General features: G+C 44.3%; 1 protein-coding gene across 1 annotated transcript in view; it reads right to left on the bottom strand.

Moving 5' to 3' along the window:
- Positions 1-4,527: 4,527 nt before the first annotated feature.
- The window catches only part of LOC147607553 (uncharacterized), a 43,038-nt gene continuing 27,023 nt past the window's right edge, over positions 4,528-20,542 (bottom strand). The window contains exon 10 of the mRNA XM_086790578.1: positions 4,528-5,102. Coding sequence (XP_086646704.1) covers positions 5,061-5,102 — 42 coding nt within the window. The 3' untranslated portion in view covers positions 4,528-5,060. The remainder of the gene's footprint in view (positions 5,103-20,542) is intronic.

Raw genomic sequence — 20,542 nt, forward strand, 5'->3', positions numbered from 1 at the left:
CTATAAAACTTTAGAGGAATGTTCTAGAGAAGATTGAGAGATTCCAACCACCTCTCAAAACTCTTATTGAACTTTAATGACTACTTGTAACACATGAGTCTTATATGCACCATTTCTTTTTCAAAAGTAAGGCATTTAGGGAGAAGATTGAGAGATTCCAACCACCTCTCAAAACTCTTATTGAACTTTAATGAAGTAAGGCATTTAGGGAGAAGATTGAGAGATTCCAACCACCTCTCAAAACTCTTATTGAACTTTAATGACTAGTTGTAACACATGAGTCTTATTTGCACCATTTCTTTTTCAAAAGTAAGGCATTTAGGGAGTAAAATCAAATGTAAAATACACATTGTCATACTAATAAATGCACTATTCTTGTTCATATCACATGGATGTTTTTTATATCATGCCACGGTAGGGGAGAGCATGATGGTATAGGGTAGTGGTTAAAAGGGCCTACCACATGAAGAGTTAATGGCAAATGGTTTCGTAAATATATTTTGGGATAGTAAGGTTATAGGGAGAAACATTGAGCAATGGAGAAAGTAGTAGTTATCTGTCAAAGGAAAGATATTTTGGGATAGTAAGGTTATAGAAATAGAGGATTTCATCACATGGGTATGTGCAACAATGGAAGGGTCTCAATCCGTGCTTAGCATATGTGCTTTTTATAAGCATGATTCAACAAATTAGGGCAAGGAAATTATTTTACTACTGCAATGCATGTATGTATGGGGTAGGGAGAAGTTGTACCAACAAGTCCCATGTCTAGAACTAGACTCGTATCCTCCTCCAACCCTTAAATGATGTCTCAACCAATGAGAATTAATTGTTGAATCTATCTTGTAGGGGTGTGAAAATTTGATAAGAAATTTGTTGTTTTTCATCGAGATTCTTTTACATGTTCATGCATGATCCTGGCAACCCATTGGCATTCCTTAAGTGCTTGTTGTAACATATTCAAGGCACTAAGCATGTCTCCTCCCTCACTTATAGTCACTCTGACAATAGTCAGCCCCTTGGCATGGCCTTAAGTGCTTGTTGCGCTATATTCAAGGCATTAAGCATGTCTTCTCCCTCACTTATAGTCACTCTAACCACACTCAACCCATCTTGAGAGGCTGGTCTGCTGGGGGGGGGGGGGGGGGGAGATCTCTCCATAAGGAAATTGGATATGTGTTTACTTTTTCCAATGGAACAATATCCTAGCAAAGGAGAGCAGAATTTGGTGGCCTTGTCATCCACTAAAGCTAAGTACGTGGTTGCATTTATTGCATCCAAAGACGAGATCTGGATTTAGATGCCTTGTATCTTGTACTATCAGCTTATCCAAGCACCCAAAGCACTGAGAAGCCTCAATGTGTGCCGAGATAACAATGAACTGGTTGATCATGTGGATATCTAACCTGAGGAGCTGAGTAAATGAGCAAGGGCAGATAAAAGTTTGGTGGAATTGGAACCTGAGTAAGCTTTGATGGAGTTGGATCGAGTTCTAGAGAGCATGACATGGATAGATGCCCTGCATGACACAAGCCACCACGGAGTAGACGATCATGAAACATCCCAAGTAGTAGATGACATCAGACAACGTGTGGAGAATTCTTCTCGAGGAGCAAGAGCTACGCAGGCTTTTCTGTCTACCACTTTACTGTGGAGCGCAGTTTTCTATTTTGTGCACTTGCCTCTCTATATTGAACTTGAAATCAATATATGGGTGGTCTGATACAAGCGTTTCAAAACTTATGGGGTATGTGTCCTTTCCCCTCTCTATGTTTCACATGTTTGCATGATTAGTCTTTAAAGTGGAATCCACATGAATGTCTTTTGTCTTTCTCATTTACTATTCATAGGTTTATATCATATAGGTTATCGAAGGATCAAATTCTACAAGAAGATAATGAGATGCCTTCGGACCGTGCATAAGAAAAATCAATGTTGCACTCCATAGAGATGGACTACACACACTATTCTTGTTCGAAGAATTGTATTCTCTTTCGGGCAAGAGTATTTTACCCTTGGACATCTTGCCTATATTTCACTTCATCATTCAAGATTTGGTTACTCATGGTCAGCTTCATCTAACATGTGGGTGGATTTCAATATAGAGTAGGGTTCGGGAAAAGATAGGTTCGACTTAACCCAGAACTTGTTCAAATTTGTGCAGAGCTTGTTCAAATTTGTGGGAGAAGGAGACAAATCTTCTTCAAAATTTTCAAGTTTTTGTTATGTTTTGCAAATTTTAAACTTGTTCAAATCTGTGGGGGGAGGAGAAGAATCTTCTTCAAAATTTTCAAGTTTTTGTTATGCTTTGCAAAATTTATAGAGAAATCTCAAAATGGTCAATTTCTTCTTCATATTACAATGAGATGGTTTTCAATCCGGCTCAATAAAATGTATTTCCCGAATAATGATGTAGAGGGAGTTTCCAAGATCAAGAATATTGAATGTTGCAAACATATTGGTCTTAGAGAAAGAAAGCTTTAAGGGAGTGTGTTAGTGAAATGTCTTTTGACCTAAGTTAAACAATAAATCTTTCATGACTAAGGGAGTTCCCACAACTTTGAATGTTGCAAACATATTGGCCTTAGACAAAGTTGACATTAAGGGGGTGTGTTAGGGAAAGGTATTGTGACCTTAGTCAAACAATAAAGCAAATTTTATCTTAAGTTATTACAAGTTAAGGTTCCAACGATTTCTTTGAGCCCTCTTAATGAAGCAAGTTTTCAATGTTTTAGCCTATTATTAGTTTTCATAGCCTAGTCATGCAATAACATGTAGCAAGCAGTGCTGAGAGTTTTGCATCGAAGAGAGGAGGGCTTTATAGCCTTTGTGTGGAAGTGCACACAAGAAACCAATACACCTAGCAACAAAAAATCAGAAAGAGGAGATAGGTGATTGTTTTGTTGGTAGTTAGAGCAATCCATGTTAGAGGTCTCAATTGGTCCAGTCGGTTCATTGGTGATAGTTTAGAAGTGCAAACAAAAGGGGAGATGTTAACCTTTACATGATAGGGCTTATACATACAACATGAGGGAGGAATCTATCACCCAAATGAGCCACAAAAACACCAATCTGGGCGATGGGCCTAGTGGATATTCCATTTTGGCTAGACTATTAGACCAAGTGGCCCCAACTTCACCCACAAACTCCATCAATAATGCTATAAGCTTCACGAAAAGAGCATTCAAGTGTCCGCACTCGCACTTGCAATCAAAGATCGCAACTTAACTTGCAACGCATAGTTCTACCAAGGTTGTGCAAGGTGTTCACTCCAATCGTAGCGACTAACTTGTGGGGTTTGTCCCACAGCTTGCCCACTGCTTACAAAGTGGCCAATATTTGGAAGGGTGGCACCGCTTGTGGTACTCAGGTGTGTGTATGGTGAGTAGTGTGGTGTGTGTAACCGGGTGAAATTCCCATGTGCGACTAGGAATGGAATTAGACCTCATGAAAAAAAAAATAGAGCATTCAAGTGCCTACACTCGGACTTGCAATCACAATCTCCCATCTGCACTAGCACTCACACTCTCAATCACACAATTCCCAACTACAATGTTTCAATAGTATAAAGGTAGTACAAAATTTGTGTCTCAATCCTACATCCGAAGTCTATCTCAATCATGAATCATGATTTATCCCAATGCAAGATCTTAAGTCTGTGGCAATCCATAATAGCAATCACATAACCTCACGATTAACTCAAGAAAAAAATCAAATCAAAATTCTAAAACCATCATTAGGATATTATCTCCAAAGTCAGCTACTGGTGAAGAAACTCCAATCTTACTTACACTTCTAGATCCACCTCCAAAGAGAGAAGATACCAATGACGTGTTCCAATCTTTTCACATCCCCAATATCTCCTAGACCTCATATAGAATTCAAAACAGAATATATCACACCTCTTGTACACAATTCAGGTTCTCTATTCATCAACAATTACCATGATAATCTTAATTACACTGATCACTTAACCTTAACATACTTTGTTGAGCATCATTAGAATGATAAGTCATCAAGCTAGGTAGATAGGAAGTATTCAGGTCGTTCGATGTACTATAGTTAGATAGATTGTTGCCAATAAGTTAATCGAAGGCAGTTAATCTATTATTGGTAGTCTCATTTGCTATAATCTCATTTTTTAATGAAGTTAAGTGTGTTAACTATACGTATTTAAACTTTAAATAGGGTGTATTTAACAATTTGAACATGATGGGGCGCAAATTCAGCCTACTTTTTTGAAGAGAGAAAAATAGGATTTCATAGTTGGTTTTTAGAATTCTCTTAGATTTCAAACTCTATAGGGTTTAGCTAATTTTGAAGGTTAACTGGATTGATTTTTCAGATAGTTTGGTAATTTTCTGCTTAGTTAAGGGTGCAATGCATCTTATGCCCCCCAAAACACACACACACACACACACACACACACACACACACACACACACACACACATACACACAAAAACAAACAAACACAGAATTTGAACCTAAAACTCAAGTTTTTGAGCTTCCAAATGATGTTTTCTGAAGTGCTAAATTCTTGTTTTTATATAAATTAAGCAATTTCAAGACAAAAGTGATTCGTGTATGACTATATGGATGAATCGTTCCATAAGATGTAAAGGACAGGGGTGGGGCGTCGACCATCTTGGCTAGTGGCGACGAGCACTCTAGCCAAGGATGGTGCAAGTCCCTCCCCTTGCTCCACAAGATGGGGTGGTGTGAGTAATGTGTCTCTTCGTTTTGTTTTTTGTTTTTTTAGATGTTTGGAGACATTCTTTCTTTTTAGACATTGCATTTGAGCAAAAGCCTCATTCACTTGCAAGTCTCTTGATGAATGGGTGAGACGTGGATCGTTTTAGCAAGCAACCCAATGTTTGTTACCTTTCATCCACCCTGAATATAGAACTTCATTCTTATTGGTCCTTTGCATTAGACAACTTTGCCTCTTATGCCCTTCAAAATCTATGCAGGGGTGGATCCTAATTTCTAAATATCTTCTGTATCTGATACATCCATCCTTGGAAAAAAAAATGTTTCAAGAGCAGCTGCAACCCCTTGCTATTTCTTACGTTTAATTAGCTTGTTGATTTCTTCAAGCACCTGCAGCAGTCAGCATATTATAAGAAAATGTGATCATATGCTTTGATCAAGTACAGGGGCTGATTGAGACAGCTATTCTTGTGATTAGTATTTGTGAAAGGAAGCATTTTGCTCACAAGGAACAGAAACCAGTGGTGAGACCATTAGAACAGCAAATGATTGTTTGGCATCCACAGATGTTTGACCATCAATTGGTCTAGTGTATGCACAGTAGATGGTAATCAAACATTTCAAGGTGTAGGTAGGTTTTCATAAGAAACCTGAATTTTCCAGTCTTTTGGTTGTTAAATGCCCAAAAAAAAAGGACATGATAAGAGGACACTATTTGTAAAGCACAGGAAAAAGGTTGGCATTTTATCAAACTTGCCTCTCTGCTATCCAAGAGTTATTGAGAGCCTGAATTGTCACGTGCATCCACGTGGCCCATAGACATAAGTGCAAGTTTTGGGTTAGACAATGTGCATACTTAGCATTTTGTATGCCCCAATTCACTGCGGCAGTCGCAAGTTGCCAGGTCAGTCATTCAGTCCCCGTAACCCACACATGGAGTTTAAGTGTGTACAATCGTCCAAAGCAGCTTACTAAGCCAACACAGCTGAAGCCTGAAAACCAAGGTTACTCCTAAACCAAATCATGAGGTAGTAGTAGACTGTCTGCATCACTATGGATAGGCAGGAGTGAATTAACACTCATGGACCATGTTATGACCATCATAGCACAAGGCTACAACAATACAATAACCCACTCATCACTAACCCTCACTTATGTAGCTTTTGCCAAAAAAAGTATATACGTGAGGGTAATGTGATGAGTGGGTTATTGAGTTGTTGTAAATCTAATACATCAGATCACCCCCGAGCATGGGGGTCATACAAACCATACCACTCAACCCTAGTGTCCCATACCACCAGGACCTGCCCTAAGGGGCATCGTGTTGCATGCGCGGAAGCTTTACTGCTTAATCCACAACCCTAAGCTTGATTAAGAACAAGATGCAAAATCAACATGATGAAGACAGAGAAGAGAGTGTTGGTATTAGGGTTTTCTTGTATTAAGGTACAAAAAGGTGACTTAAAACTGCACATCTTCTAGGCCCTTGGTCTACCCAATAGGGTGACCTCTAGCCTTCTACATACTTCTACTGACTTCTCACTTCTTCAAAAGGTTATTGATGCAATGCAAACGATGACTTATGCTTATATAGGATTGTGGGTTGCAAGTCAGCCATATGGACTTCTGTCGGCCAGTCTTGGACAAACCAAAAATATGGAAATTGTTGTATGCTCTCGGCCAGGTCCTCATGCCCCTGATGCACAGCCCATATGTGTATACATTGTTGTCGGCCTACTACCACTGTTGTAGATGCCCTATGCTAAGCCTTAAATGCTGTCCTAAATAGGGATTATGCTGAATATGCTGAGGTTTAGGCCATGGCACTGTTGTGCACGTAAGATCCCCTCCTGCTAAACTTGATGACAAGGTGGACACTCTGTCATCCTTCCTCCCTGGACTACTGACTTTGACTTAATGCTCTAACTTTGACCTTCTACTTTGTCTGAACCCTTCCACTTCCAAGTCTTGCTGAAGAATTGAGCATCTATTCCACTGCTATCCCCATGCTTGTTATCCCTTTCCCTTAACACAACAGCGGGTCACCTATCGAAACTAATCATGCCTATTGCTAGGCCTTTGGAACTGATCTGAGAGCTAATCATGTACTGGTTTTGAGTACATACCCCCAGAGAATGCTTTCCTCCAGCTTCGCATGTTGCACACCACTCGATTTGCTACCCCAGTTGCATTCTTCTAATGGATCTGTGCACCTCCTTGGGACTATGCTTAGTGGCTGAGCCAGAATGCTCTAAAACCAATGTTGCATGCGCGGAAGCTTTACTGCTTAATCCACAACCCTAAGCTTGATTAAGAACAAGATGCAAAATAAACATGATTAAGATAGCCAATGACGTGATGGCTCAAGTGGTGAAGGTTTTTGCCTAGGACCAAAAGGTCCTCGGTCCAAAACCCCCCTTGGTGCTTCCTCAGCAGCATCGCCTATACGGGTGGATAATTAAGCGCCTACAAGCGGGGCGATGAAAAATCAGTAACTACCAAGAGGATCTTGGGCCTAATGCCAGTCAGGAGAAATAATAATAATAATAATAATAATAATAACAAGGATGATGATGATTAAGATAGAGGAGAGAAGAGAGAGAGAGAGAGAGAGAGAGTTGGTGTTAGGGTTTTCTTATATTGTGGTGACTTAAAAGTATGTACATCTTCTAGGCCCTTGGTCTACCCAATAGGGTGACCTCTAGCCTTCTACATACTTGTCAAAACCCCAAAGGATCTCCTCGTGGAACGCTCTTGGTACAAGACTCGAAACCTGCAAACAAACAACATGGGGGTGCAGGCCTGACTCACCTCCCAACCATGACAGCCGTGGGCAAGCCCACATTCTTGGCTGTCCCCACCGAGCCACGAGCTGAGCTAACTAGGTTGATGTACCAACCAATCTCCTCCTCGCGACGTCCCATACCCCCACAAAGCTACCCTCGTGGGCCTCGAGATTGCTGCCGGCCTCGGCTGCGTAAAGGAGGTGCACGTCTGCACTAGATCCAGGCTCCAGACCATAGAGCTCTCACAAATCACGAGACACTCTATATGACTAATGACTAAGCTTACCCACCCTTTTATAGGCTCTTGGCCGGTCATCGGGCGTCCACACTTGGGCGTCCGCCCGTCCATACTTGAGTGCCCGCCCGTTAGTCTATCCCTAACTCAGCTCGCCAATCAGCCTGCCTAGCTCCAAGCTTCCCCAAACCTCGAAGCTAGTCTTGTGTGCGTGTGGCACACGGTAGATACACATTGTGCACATGACATATTCCCCTTCCTCTAAGAGCTCACTCCTGAGCTCACTAAAAAGCCAGGGTAATCTCTCGGAAGAGTAGTCAATGTCTCCCATGTAGAGTCCTCCTCAACACGATCCTTCCACTTGATCTTGCATTCCGTGATAAGCGTATTATGTAATCTTCTTTCACGAAATCCAAGAATCTTTTCAGGTTCGTGTGGAACAAACGTCATGTCCTCAACATCTATAATTTCTTGAGGAGTAACTAACAGGTTTGTTCCACCCATTACTTCCTTAAGTCTACTGACATGAAATACAGGATGAACTTTCACATGAGAAGGCAAATCCAATTCATATGCAACTGAACCAATCCTTCGTGTAATACGAAATGGTCCACAGTATCTAGGGGATAATTTCGGAGATCGCCCTGTCCGTAAAGTCTCGGAATCTTTCGGAACTCGCAAATACACCAGCATTGCTTCAGAGAACTCTCTGGGTGAACAATGTCTATTAGAATAAAACCTATCTCGGTCTTGAGCACTTCTAATAGATTCCTTCGCAACTTGTAACATTTCTTGCATATCTTGAAAAAAATTACGTGCTGCATCATGCTGAAGTCCTGAGAATCCTACTATAATAGGTGATCTAGGTTGAAAACCATACATAAGCATGAAAGGACTAAAACATGTACTCGTATGCTTAGTACTGTTATATGCAAATTCTAACATAGGAAGATAATCCTCCCATGAACTCTGTCTTTTGGATACATATGCTCGAAGCATATCCTCCAAAATCTGATTCACTCTTTCAGTCTGGCCATCAAATTGAGGATGATCTGAGGAACTCAAATTCAAAGTTGTTTCCAACTTCTCAAAAACAAGTTTCCAAAAATCACTCGTAAACTTAGAGTCCCTATGACTGACTATGTCATGCGGTAACGCGTACAATCTAAACAATTACTCGATTTTGTCGTGCTAATTGCGTAGCTGTAATAGTCTGGTAGCCTGTCCATACTAAAGCCATGCAGTTGGAACCAAGCTATCATCTGTGCATACCAACATGATCCGTCTCCCTGTGATGCCAACTGTCGTGAAGACTCCACGGCTAAGCGAGCATTTCTGTCTCTAGGGAGAGCCCAAGTGCTATGTATAAAGGAGACTGATCAAGTGAGTGCCTCTACTACCAATGGGGGGCAGCCATCTCTGCGCGGATAATATCATGTGGTACAAAGGCCTTGGCCCTAATCATCCGGGAAATCATCTAAACCAAGGGCCTCTCCATACATCTCCATCCATCAGTGCTACCAGTTCGGATGTGGTGATCCACTAAGAGTCCCCATATCTCCACTCCATACAACATGGCTGAAGTGAGCAAAGTGTCAAAGAGCCAGAGCTTTGTTCGAGGTCCTTGAAACTAAACCTGTGAACACATCCTCTCTAGTCTCCCCAATGCTGCATAAGCTCTGGTCAATCTGGTCTCCGCTGCTCTCCTCAAGGAAAATAGTGGGCCACTAAAAACCACACCAAGGTAAGTATATGCATCTGTATACTCCACTGTCTCCTGACCATATGTAAAGGTGGGTACTGACCTCCTAACCCACTGTGCTGTGGTGTTAAACACCATCACCTTGGTTTTACCAAGGTTAACAGACAATCCACTGTCCTGTGCAAACGTGTGCAATGCATCCAAATGATGTTGCATCCCCTCTGGAGAATCTGAGATCAGCACAATATCATCAGCATACAATAACAGCGGAATCCATGTCCTTGCTAGCTATGCTCCTCTGTCACCATCCCGCTCTACATAGTCCGAAACCTCATCCACATACATCCCAAATAGGGTGGGAGAAAGGGAGCAGCCCTGTTTCACCCCAGTAGTGGAGTGAACCATCTCAGATATACCCTGAGTAGTACGTACCTACCCCACAACTGTCCTGTATAAAGCCATGATTCCCCAAATCAGCTCTGTGGGCACTCCCATCTCTTGTAATCTGCGCATCAGTCTAGCTCTCGGTACTGTGTCAAAAGCTTTGCGGAAATCCACAAAGCAACAATAAATCCTCCTGCCATATAATCTGCCCTCCTCAATAATAGCTTTGAGTGTCAAGATATGGTCAATAGTGGAGAAACCTCTCCTGAACCCTGCCTGCCCTGATGCACGTATGCCCTCTCTCTCTACCCATCTACTCAACTCCTGCTCAAGAATAGATGCATATAATCTAGCCAATTTGTGACCAATCATGATGGTACGATAATTCCTAGGAAGCATGGGGTCCCCTGACTTGAAGATAGGCACAATCGTGGACATATTCCAAGTCTCAGGAAAACCCTCACACATGGCTCTATTAAACATCATAGCAATAAGCTCTACAAGCATATCTCTGGCATGAATAAAGTGCTTTGCTACCAAACCATCATGATCATATGCTCTCCCAGTCCTCATCCTATCAATAGCTTTCCTTACCATCTCAGCAGTAAAAAAAGCACATGTCTCTGGGCATGGCTCCGATGGGTCTGGCAGGGGCAGCTGTCCTGGTGCTGTGTACAGGGATGCTGCATACTCACCCCAAATCTCTGCAGAGGTAATGGTTGGTGATGGTGAATGCTCATGGAATAGTCTCCATGCCTCGCGTGAGTCCTGACTCAAATAACTGATACAAATCCCTCTCTAACTGAGCAAGATAAGCCCTCTTCTTCCGTCGCACTAGGTGCCGGAAGGTATCTCTCTGCACTCCTCATCATGCCACCTGTTCTGGGGCATGTTCCCTGATCGTCTCCGTGTAGGCTGACTATGGGGATATGCCTTTGATGCTGCAGCATGAAGCGTCTCTATCAATATCTGAGTGAGCTCATCTAATGGTCGTCCCGGCTCCTCGGCACATAAGCGTCTGTATATCTCATCCGTGTACACGGTGTCAGTCTCCCTCGTAAAGGTATAACGAGTGTGTGTGGAGACCTGTCCCAATGGAGCGGTGCTGAACTGAAATGTGAGAGTGAAGGACAAGATAGCATGATCCACTGCTATTCCAACCGGCCTAGTGCCTACCATAAAGTCCTAAAAAGAGGGAATGAGACTGGGCTGAGCCATAACATAGTCCACTGTACTAGCACCATGCCGATGTGGAAAGCTGGTGAAAGCGCCCGCTGTCGGGAATCTTTGTAGGCCATTCAGGATGGCCAATCCATGTGCAGTCCCCATGTCTATCAAATACCGCCCATACATTGTATGTTCCTCATCCTGTGAGAGTCTAGATAGGCCCATATCCCTAACATCAAGCTCCCTCAACATCTCCTCTGAGGTATCATAAAATACTGTCTGTGGTTATGGGCGGTCCTGGCATTGAAGTCCCCCAGGAGAATGATGTCACCATCCCTGGAGAACTCCCAAATGTCATTATCCAAAATAGAAAAGGTCTAACCCACATGTACCTAGCCTGCTCATCTCTGCGGACTATATGTATCAGTGGCTGTAGCTCCTCTCTAAACAATACTGCCACTCCTCCTGAACCCCGTCCTCTATGCTCTGAACGAGTCTCCTGTCTACAAGCTGTCTCCCATCGGTATCCACTAACATGTGGCATGGACTGTCCAGGAGCCTGATGCGTCTCACGGTAGAAGATGATGTCCCTCCCAGTGAAACTATCCTCAAAATCCCCTACATCAAGGCGTAGAGATCCATTACAATTCCAAGTAGCAACTTTGAGTGTAGTCCCATAGGTCTCGTGCCGTCATGAAGAGTGCATCTCCATAATCACCACTCTACCATCTCTATAGAAGGCCACTTTCCCTTTCTCTCGGGCATAACTTCTTTCATGTGGGCAAGTTGCGAGAGCGTGAGGTCATCTCCAAGAAATATTTCCATCTTCTTGAGTGTAGGACGTCTCTTCAGGAAGTCCTTCAAGAGAGAGAGAGATAAAGAGAGAGAGAGAGAGATAGAGAGAGAGAGAGAGTGAGGGAGTGGGAGAGGCTAGAGCCTAGAGAAAGCTTGCGGGTTGAGACGAGAGAAAGAAAGAAAGAAAGAAAGATTTTATTAACGTCTTCCAAAAGACCGAACTCGGCCTATGAGACAAATCGGTGTACTTGTATGGGGTATCCTCTGTCATCCCAACAAAATGAAAAAGTACTGAACTAAAAAGCTGAATCTGGGTGTGCAATAAGTACAATGAGTGGTGAAGGGGATGGAGCTCTACTACTAGGACAATGGAAAGCTAAATGCATGGAGTATACAATCATGATATGCAGCCTAGCATGGAGAGAGAGAGAGAGAGAGAGAGAGAGAGAGAGAGAAATGATATATTAACGTCCTCAAAAGGCCAAAATGACCTATGAGACCAAAAAGGTTACAACAATTGGTGGATCTGATACAATGTCTGTGTAAGAAAAGCTAAAACAACTAAACAACTAACTGAAACTAAAACAACAACTATGAGGAAAAGTAAGATACTAGGAGCTCCTAATGGATAACATCTGGGAAGGAAAACTCCAGCAACAAAGGTAAGCATCATATACATCACTATCCAAAGATGTCTCTCATCGGTCGATGGCGGATATCCTCAATGTCCTCCATGATGAGTACTTTGACTGGACGTCTCCAATGCCGTGCTAGTATGGTCTTGATCCTTTGTTGTAGTCTCCGCCGGTGTCGAGATGGGCCTCTCATCTTGGGGTGCCTGGACCGCCCCAGGTCTATAGCCCGATCAATCAGTGTACCTCTGGTGCGGCTATACTCTGGGGCTAACTACAATGCCTGCTGGCCTGACTGCTCAATCTCTGGTCGAAAGAAGTCTATAATCTGCCTCTATAGGTGTCTCTCCCTCTTTGATCCCCTCCCTCTCAAGAGACCCTCTCTATGTCTACGCAGCTCCAGCAAGTATAATCCGAGGCATCTCTGATCCTGGTATCTCATGACTCTGGAAAGTGGTCCGAAACCCTCTCTGAACAGGCAGTGAAAACGGCCTCGTATCTCATAATATACTGGACAGTGACATATGTAATGTAACTCTGTCTCTGGCTCCATCTGGCACAACTGACAAATCTTGGCCTCAGCTGGTACTCCTATGTAAAGGTGGGTACTGACCTCCGAACCCATTGTGCTGTGGTGTTAAACACCATCACCTTGGTTTTACCAAGGTTAACAGACAACTGTCCTGTCCCACAACTGTCCTGTATAAAGCCATGATTCCCCAAATCAGCTCTGTGGGCACTCCCATCTCCTGTAGTCTGCGCATCAGTCTCGCTCTCGGTACTGTGTCAAAAGCTTTGCGGAAATCCACAAAGCAACAATAAATCCTCCTGCCATATAATCTACCCTCCTCAATAATAGCTCTGAGTGTCAAGATATGGTCAAGAGTGGAGAAACCTCTCCTGAACCTTGCCTGCCCTGATGCACATATGCCCTCTCTCTCTGCCCATCTACTCAACTCTTGCTCAAGAATAGATGCATATAATCTAGCCAATGTGTGACCAATCATGATGGTACGATAATTCCCCAGAAGCATGGGATCCCCTAACTTGAAGATAGACACAATCGTGGACATATTCCAAGTCTGAGGAAAACCCTCACACATGGCTCGGTTAAACATCATAGCAATAAGCTTTGCAAGCATATCTCTGGCATGAATAAAGTGCTCTACTACCAAACCATCATGATCATATGCTCTCCCAATCCTCATCCTGTCAATAGCTTTCCTTACCATCTCAGCAGTAAAGAAAGCACGTCTCTGGGCATGGCTCCGATGGGTCTGGCAGGGGCGGCTGTCCTGGTGCTGTGTACAGGGATGCTGCATACTCACCCCAAATCTCTGTGGAGGTAATGGCTGGTGATCGTGAATGCACATGGAATAGTCTCCATGCCTCGCCTGAGTCCTGACTCATAAATAATTGATACAAATCCCTCTCTAACTGAGCAAGATAAGACCTCTTCTTCCGTCGCACTAGGCGCTAGAAGGTAATCCGTGATTGTCTGTGAGTGGTAACACCCATGAGCACCTCTCTCTGTAATCTGATCCTCATCTCTCTGCACTCCTCATCATGCCAGCTGTTCTGGGGCATGTTCCCACATCGTCTCCGTGTAGGCTGACTATGGGGATATGCCTCTGATGCTACAGCATGAAGCGTCTCTATCAATATCTGAGTGAGCTCATCTAATGGCCGTCCCGGCTCCTCGGCACATAAGTGTCTATATATCTCATCCGTGTACACGGTGTCAGTCTCCCTCGTAAAGGTATAACGAGTGTGTGTGGAGACCTGTCCCAATGGAGCAGTGCTGAACTGAAATGTGAGAGTGAAGGACAAGATAGCATGATCCACTGCTACTCCAACCGGCCTAGGGCCTACCATAAAATCCTGAAAAGAGGGAATGAGACTGGGCTGAGCCCTAACATAGTCCACTATACTAGCACCATGCCGATGTGGAAAGCTAGTGAAACAGCCCGCTGTCGGGAATCTCTATAGGCCATTCAGGATGGCCAATCCATGTGCAGTCCCCATGTCTATCAAATACCGCCCATACACAGTATGTTCCTCATCCTGTGAGAGTCTAGATAGGCCCATATCCCTAACATCAAGCTCCCTCGACATCTCCTCTGAGGTATCATAAAATACTGTCTGGTTATGGGCGGTCCTGGCATTGAAGTCCCCCAGGAGAATGATGTCACCATCCCTGGAGAACTCCCAAATGTCATCATCCAAAATAGAAAAGGGAGACTGCCCGCTAGGTGATGCATACACTGATGTACTAGGAGCAAAATAGCATATAGCAATGTAGAGATATCTGCCCGTCTCTGCCCTCAGTCTAACCCACATGTACCTAGCCTGCTCATCTCTGCGGACTATATGTATCAGTGGCTGTAGCTCCTCTCTAAACAATACTGCCACTCCTCCTGAGCCCCGTCCTCTATGCTCTGAACGAGTCTCCTGTCTACAAGCTGTCTCCCATCGGTATCCACTAACATGTGGCATGGTGAAACCGGCCTTGACGGGCGATGAAACAAACACTCGCACATAAAACACTTCAACGCCATTGAAGACCTAGAAAAGGAAAACAAACAAGGGGAGCTAGAGTGCTCCTACAAACAGTACACGGACACCGATTGGCCCCAAAACGCAGTGGCGCCCCTTGCGGTATTTCTTTAATTGATTATAAGAGCTTTGATTACAATATAAGACTGGAAACACAGCCGTCACAGTAGAACCCTGGAAGCCTGCAAAGAACCTACATCTGGCTTCTTGTCCACTCGGCATCCACAAACAAGTCCAGCCATTGTTCACATCGAAAGACTCTCTCACATTGAGTCTGCATACAGAAGCTTTCTCCCATGATCAAGGCTGCCACAACCATCCAAAGCCTCTCACACTATGAACAGCATCACACCCTGACACATCCAGTGCTTCTGCATCACAACATAGACTCCCAAACTGTCTCTCAAAAGAGAACTCGCATCACAGCACAGCATACCATACAGTACCTGTACCAACCCTCTCTACCTTCCAAGGGTACTATCCATCTCTGTCATGGATTCCCTGTCCCCTGCCCAATCAGTAGCAAGGCTGTACCAGACATGTGTCCATTCCTGTACCCTCTGCCTGCATGTGACCTATCTCCTGGAGAAACCCAAAAACATGTTTCCTCGAGAAACCTACGACCTGTTTCCACATGAAACCCTTAGGCCTGTTTCCCTTTGAAACTTCTGTCCTGTTTCCATACATCTAGTTACCTGTTCCCTCATGAAACATCTGGCAACATAGAGATGCCCATAACTGGAGGTCCCACTGTTCCTTTCTCGCAGGAAGAAAACGATCTGCTCCATGAGCACGCAGCCATGCGAGCTTGCAACACTCCCATGCCAAGAAACATAACCAAAAGATCTGTACTTGTAGCCAGAAACCCAAGTACATTGCTGAATTTGCAGCCAAACAAAAACAGCCCATAAACTGTCCCAAAACAGTCCCGAACCCAAAGCAAAGAGAAGCTGAAAGTTCCATCAGTTGAACGCCATCGACATGATGTCTATGTTCATGAAAAACCAGCCCCTGTCCACCTTTGTGTCCAAAGAAACCAGCCCTTGTCTACTTTTCAGCAGAGGGAGAGAGAGAGAGAGAGAGAGAGAGAAAGCAGTACTGGCTGTCCCCACATGTACGCCCCTGTTTCTCCTGCAGTCCCCTCTTTCCAAGAGAGCCTCTCATGCCCTGTTCAGTCCAGCACCTCTGCAGTCCATCCACGTGGAGTCCATGCCGACTGCGCCAACTCTATCCGCCTCCAGCAGCCCTGTAACTGCCTGCACATCTTTTCACCAGGAAGGGGGAGAGACCCACGCTCTGTTCAATCCCTGCCCGACTGTCTTCTCCTCCACGCAGCCGACTTGTACCTGCAGTTCAGCATGCCTCTGTCTCCTGCCCTGCCCTTCACAGACACCTGGGAGAGAGAAAGAGTTCAACGTGCTCTCCTGTGTACACTGCCGAACAGCCCTCCTCAGCGAAAAAGCACACACTCAACAAGAGATAGGCGCCTCTTTTCTGCCCGCCAGCCCCTCTTCTTCAGAAAAGCATACACGTGGCCCCAAAATAGCATAAGGCCACGTTTTCTTTCATGAAGAGCATTATAATGATTTTTAAAGGTTTTTGAAACCTTTTAAGTTAAAATCTTTTTGCCCCCTTCACACTTGGGGTTGTCCACACATGGGCTTCCTTTTTAACTCCAATCTGATGCCATTCACACTGTCCACCATGTCCCCGTGCACACTTGCATACTGTCCAGAGAAAAACACAGGGTCGTGACATACCCCCCTCTTGAAAAATAGCAAGCGTCCTCGATTGCACTCAATGGCACAGTAATGCATCTTATGAGCAAAGACTCCCCATACAACAAAAGCAATGGCCCTCCAATGCATCTGGGTGATAAAATAATCATCCTGCACAATAGGCCATACTGTCACGTCAAAGTGACAAACCACTCTTGCTTGTTCGTTCAGAACCTACAGCAAAAGTCTAAAACCAAATGGAAACATGTTAACTGTGTTAGCCAAAAACAAAACCATGCATCATTCTACATATGACAAACATATGCATGACACATATATGCATTCGCAAACAATATGCTCCTCAAGATGCTCTACCTACTCCAAAGTAACAGTCTAAGGGCTGCTCGCAAGCCTTATGTCCATGGGCATCCCGCAGGACCCACGACTGATGGTACAACATGAGCATATGCAAGCACTCAATGCATCCAAACACTACATCCACTAAGTACTTTCCCACATATGTTTCATGGCCATCCCGCAGGAGTCACACCCAGTGGTGCATCCATGACATAATAAAGCACTTGATGTGTCATACCAACATACATGCAGCATATGACACAATGCAGAGTATTTCCCAATGTATTCTCAATGGCACCAGAATACAAAAATACCTCTACCTCAAAAAGTGTATGCATACATGCACAAATAGAGTTCGATCCATATAGCCATGAACCAAACCAACTCTAGGACTACTCGCAAGACTTATTGTTGGGTTTTATGCTGTGTATGCACCCAGAGGAGTGCTAGTGATCATCAATAGATTACTGGGGCACTTTTTACTTCAGTTAGTGGAGGTTTTTTCCCCCAGTTTAGCTCAGTTTCACTTATATGCAGTTTATAAGTGTTTTGGTCCACCCGGCACATTTATGGCCGGACATGTGAACACTTATCTTTAGGGTCACTATCATGTGGCTATTGTACTTCACTTTTTGATTAATCAAGCATACTGAAGTCGTGTTCTCTCTGCATCTTGGTTTCCACGCCTGCTTGAACTTGTGTAAGCCCTAACCCTAACCCTGCAGCCTTCAATTGGTATCAGAGCATTGAAGCTCTTGTTGCTGCTGCCCGTACAGCACCCGTACACCTCTGCGCTGTACAATTTTGTTGCAGCCCGTACAAGTCTGCGCCGCCTTCAGCTACACGTGCGCACTATCTGCCCGTACATCCAGTCAAGTGCCGCCTTCAATTACTGTCAGGTAACCTCTGCGCCTGCTGCCCGTACCTAGTCGCCTTCAGTCGGGTACTGCAACAGGCGTCGCCTACAACTACTGTACTGCGCCGCCTTCAGCCCGTACACCTGTGCGACGCCTGCAGCCAGCTGACTGTTCGCAGCTGTCAGCATTTGTTTGTGGTCGCCTCAACGCTGGTCGCCCTGTGTACTCAGTCGTGTGCTGCAACAAACGTGGCTTTGCTTCAGTACAGTAAGCGCTGCCTTCAACTCGACACTGTGCAGCTTCCGTACTTTCAATAGACGACCACAGTACCTGCACAGTACCTCCACGAATCTGCCTGCAGCCTTCATCAGTCCTGCGCAGTACAGTCATCTGTACATTGAAGTCCCGAGGGGGGGAATATATGTCACATATGCTGAATTCCTTTCTTGGGAGTAGAGGTATAAAACATCAGTATACTACTCCTTACACTCCACAGCAGAATGGGGTTGCAGAAAGGAAAAATCGGTCACTCATGGAGATGGCCAGATGTATGCTAAAGGCAAAAAGGCTACCACATATCTTTTGGGTGGAAGCAGTAATGTGTGCTTGTCATATTTTGAATCGATGTCCCACAAAGGCATTGGTTTCTATTACTCCTTTTGAGGCTTGGCATGGCCGCAAGCCTTCTGTATCGCATTTTCGTATCTTTGGGTGTCTTGCATATGCACACATACCCAAAGAGTTGAGGAGGAAGCTGGATGATAAAGCCACAAAATGCATTTTTGTTGGGTATAGCCGTGAGAGCAAGGGCTACAGGTTATATGACCCACTATCCAAGAAGATATTCACTAGTCGGGATGTGATTTTTGATGAAAAATCAGAAATATCCATGGCTGGTTATGAGGCAAATCAGGCTGAAAATGATGTGTTTGAAGGTCTACTACCCATGGAGTTTCATTCCACAGTTGGTGATCCAACTCATGAGGGTACAGGACAGCCAGCAAATGATGTAGGTGGTGCAGAAATTCAGCAGCCAAATGAGCCAGAAGCTGAACCAAATATGGGGCAACAGGCACCACAGGTCAGACACATACCTAGATGGTATTTGAGGACATTACAGGACAGCCATTTAGAGGGTCCTCTTGCTGGTCGTACTCGTAGGGAAACAAGGACCAATGAGCATGCACACATCATGGATTTGAATCTGGTTATGGCAGCCAGTTTACAGGATGATGATGAGCCTGATTCATTTGTGGATGCACGAGATAATGTGCATTGGAACAAAGCCATGCAGGATGAGCTTGATTCTATTAAAAGGAATCAAACATGGGATTTGGTTGATCTGCCCAAAGGCAAGAAAGCAATTGGTACTAAATGGGTCTATAAGTTGAAAAGACATGCAGATGGATCCATTGACAGGTACAAAGCCCGTCTAGTTGCAAAGGGCTATGCACAGAAGAAGGGCATTGATTATGAGGAGACATTTGCTCCTACATCCCGTATGTCGACACTTAGGTGTGTCATTGCATTGGCTGCACATCGTGGTTGGGTTGTTCACCAGTTGGACATAAAGACTGCATTCCTACATGGGGACCTCGAGGAGGAAGTTTATGTATTTCAGCCCATGGGTTTTGCAGAACATGGTCATGAGGGGAAAGTTTGCAGGCTGAAAAAGGCCTTGTATGGTTTGAAACAAGCTCCACGAGCTTGGTATGCAAAAATAGATGCTTTTCTACTCACTCAGGGATTTGTGAACAGTCCATCAGAGGCCACTCTGTATGTAAAGAAAGAAGAGACAGATCTGCTGGTCATCAATCTTTATGTGGATGATCTCTTGCTCATGGGATCAAATGATGACAAAATTGCAGCTTTTAAGGAGATACTGCAACAGACATTTGACATGTCTGACATGGGCCTTGTACATTACTATTTGGGCATACAGTTTGTGCAGGATAACAGAGGCATTGGGTTGTTGCAATCAAATTATGTTGCTAAACTTCTGGAGAAGTTTAAATTTCAGGATTGCAAGCCTATTAGTACTCCTATGGAGCCTGGGATGAAACTGTCACTACAAGATGACAGTGATTCCTTTGATGCCACTACATATGCTCAGGCTGTTGGGTGCCTCATTTACTTGTGTAATACAAGGCCAGATATTCAGTATGCAGTCTCTCAGTTGAGCAGATTCATGCACAGCCCACGGTTGTCACATTGGCAAGCTGTGAAGCGTGTATTCCGTTATTTGCAGGGTACCTTGTCTCTTGGATTGCTTTATCCTGAGGGGGGTGACATGCAGTTACACGCTTACAGTGATTCAGATTGGGCTGGTGATTTTGATACCAGACATTCCACTAGTGGAAATTGTTTCTTCCTTGGCTCTTCATGCATTTCTTGGCTAAGCAAGAAACAGACCACAGTGGCCACTTCGTCTTGTGAGGCAGAGTACAGAGCAGCCTACACTACTACTGTTGAGTGTGTTTGGCTGCGTCGACTTATGACTGATATGGATATTTCAGTGGAGGAGCCTACACCTATCTATACTGATAGTCAGAGTGCCATTGCTGTGGCCAGGAATCCTGTGTTTCATGCTCGCACGAAACACATTGAGATTCACTATCATTTTGTTCGGGAGAGACTCCAG

This window comes from Cibotium barometz, chromosome 55 (assembly GCF_041138505.1).
Source record: "Cibotium barometz isolate CiBa-2024 chromosome 55, ASM4113850v1, whole genome shotgun sequence".
Lineage (NCBI taxonomy): Eukaryota > Viridiplantae > Streptophyta > Polypodiopsida > Cyatheales > Cibotiaceae > Cibotium > Cibotium barometz.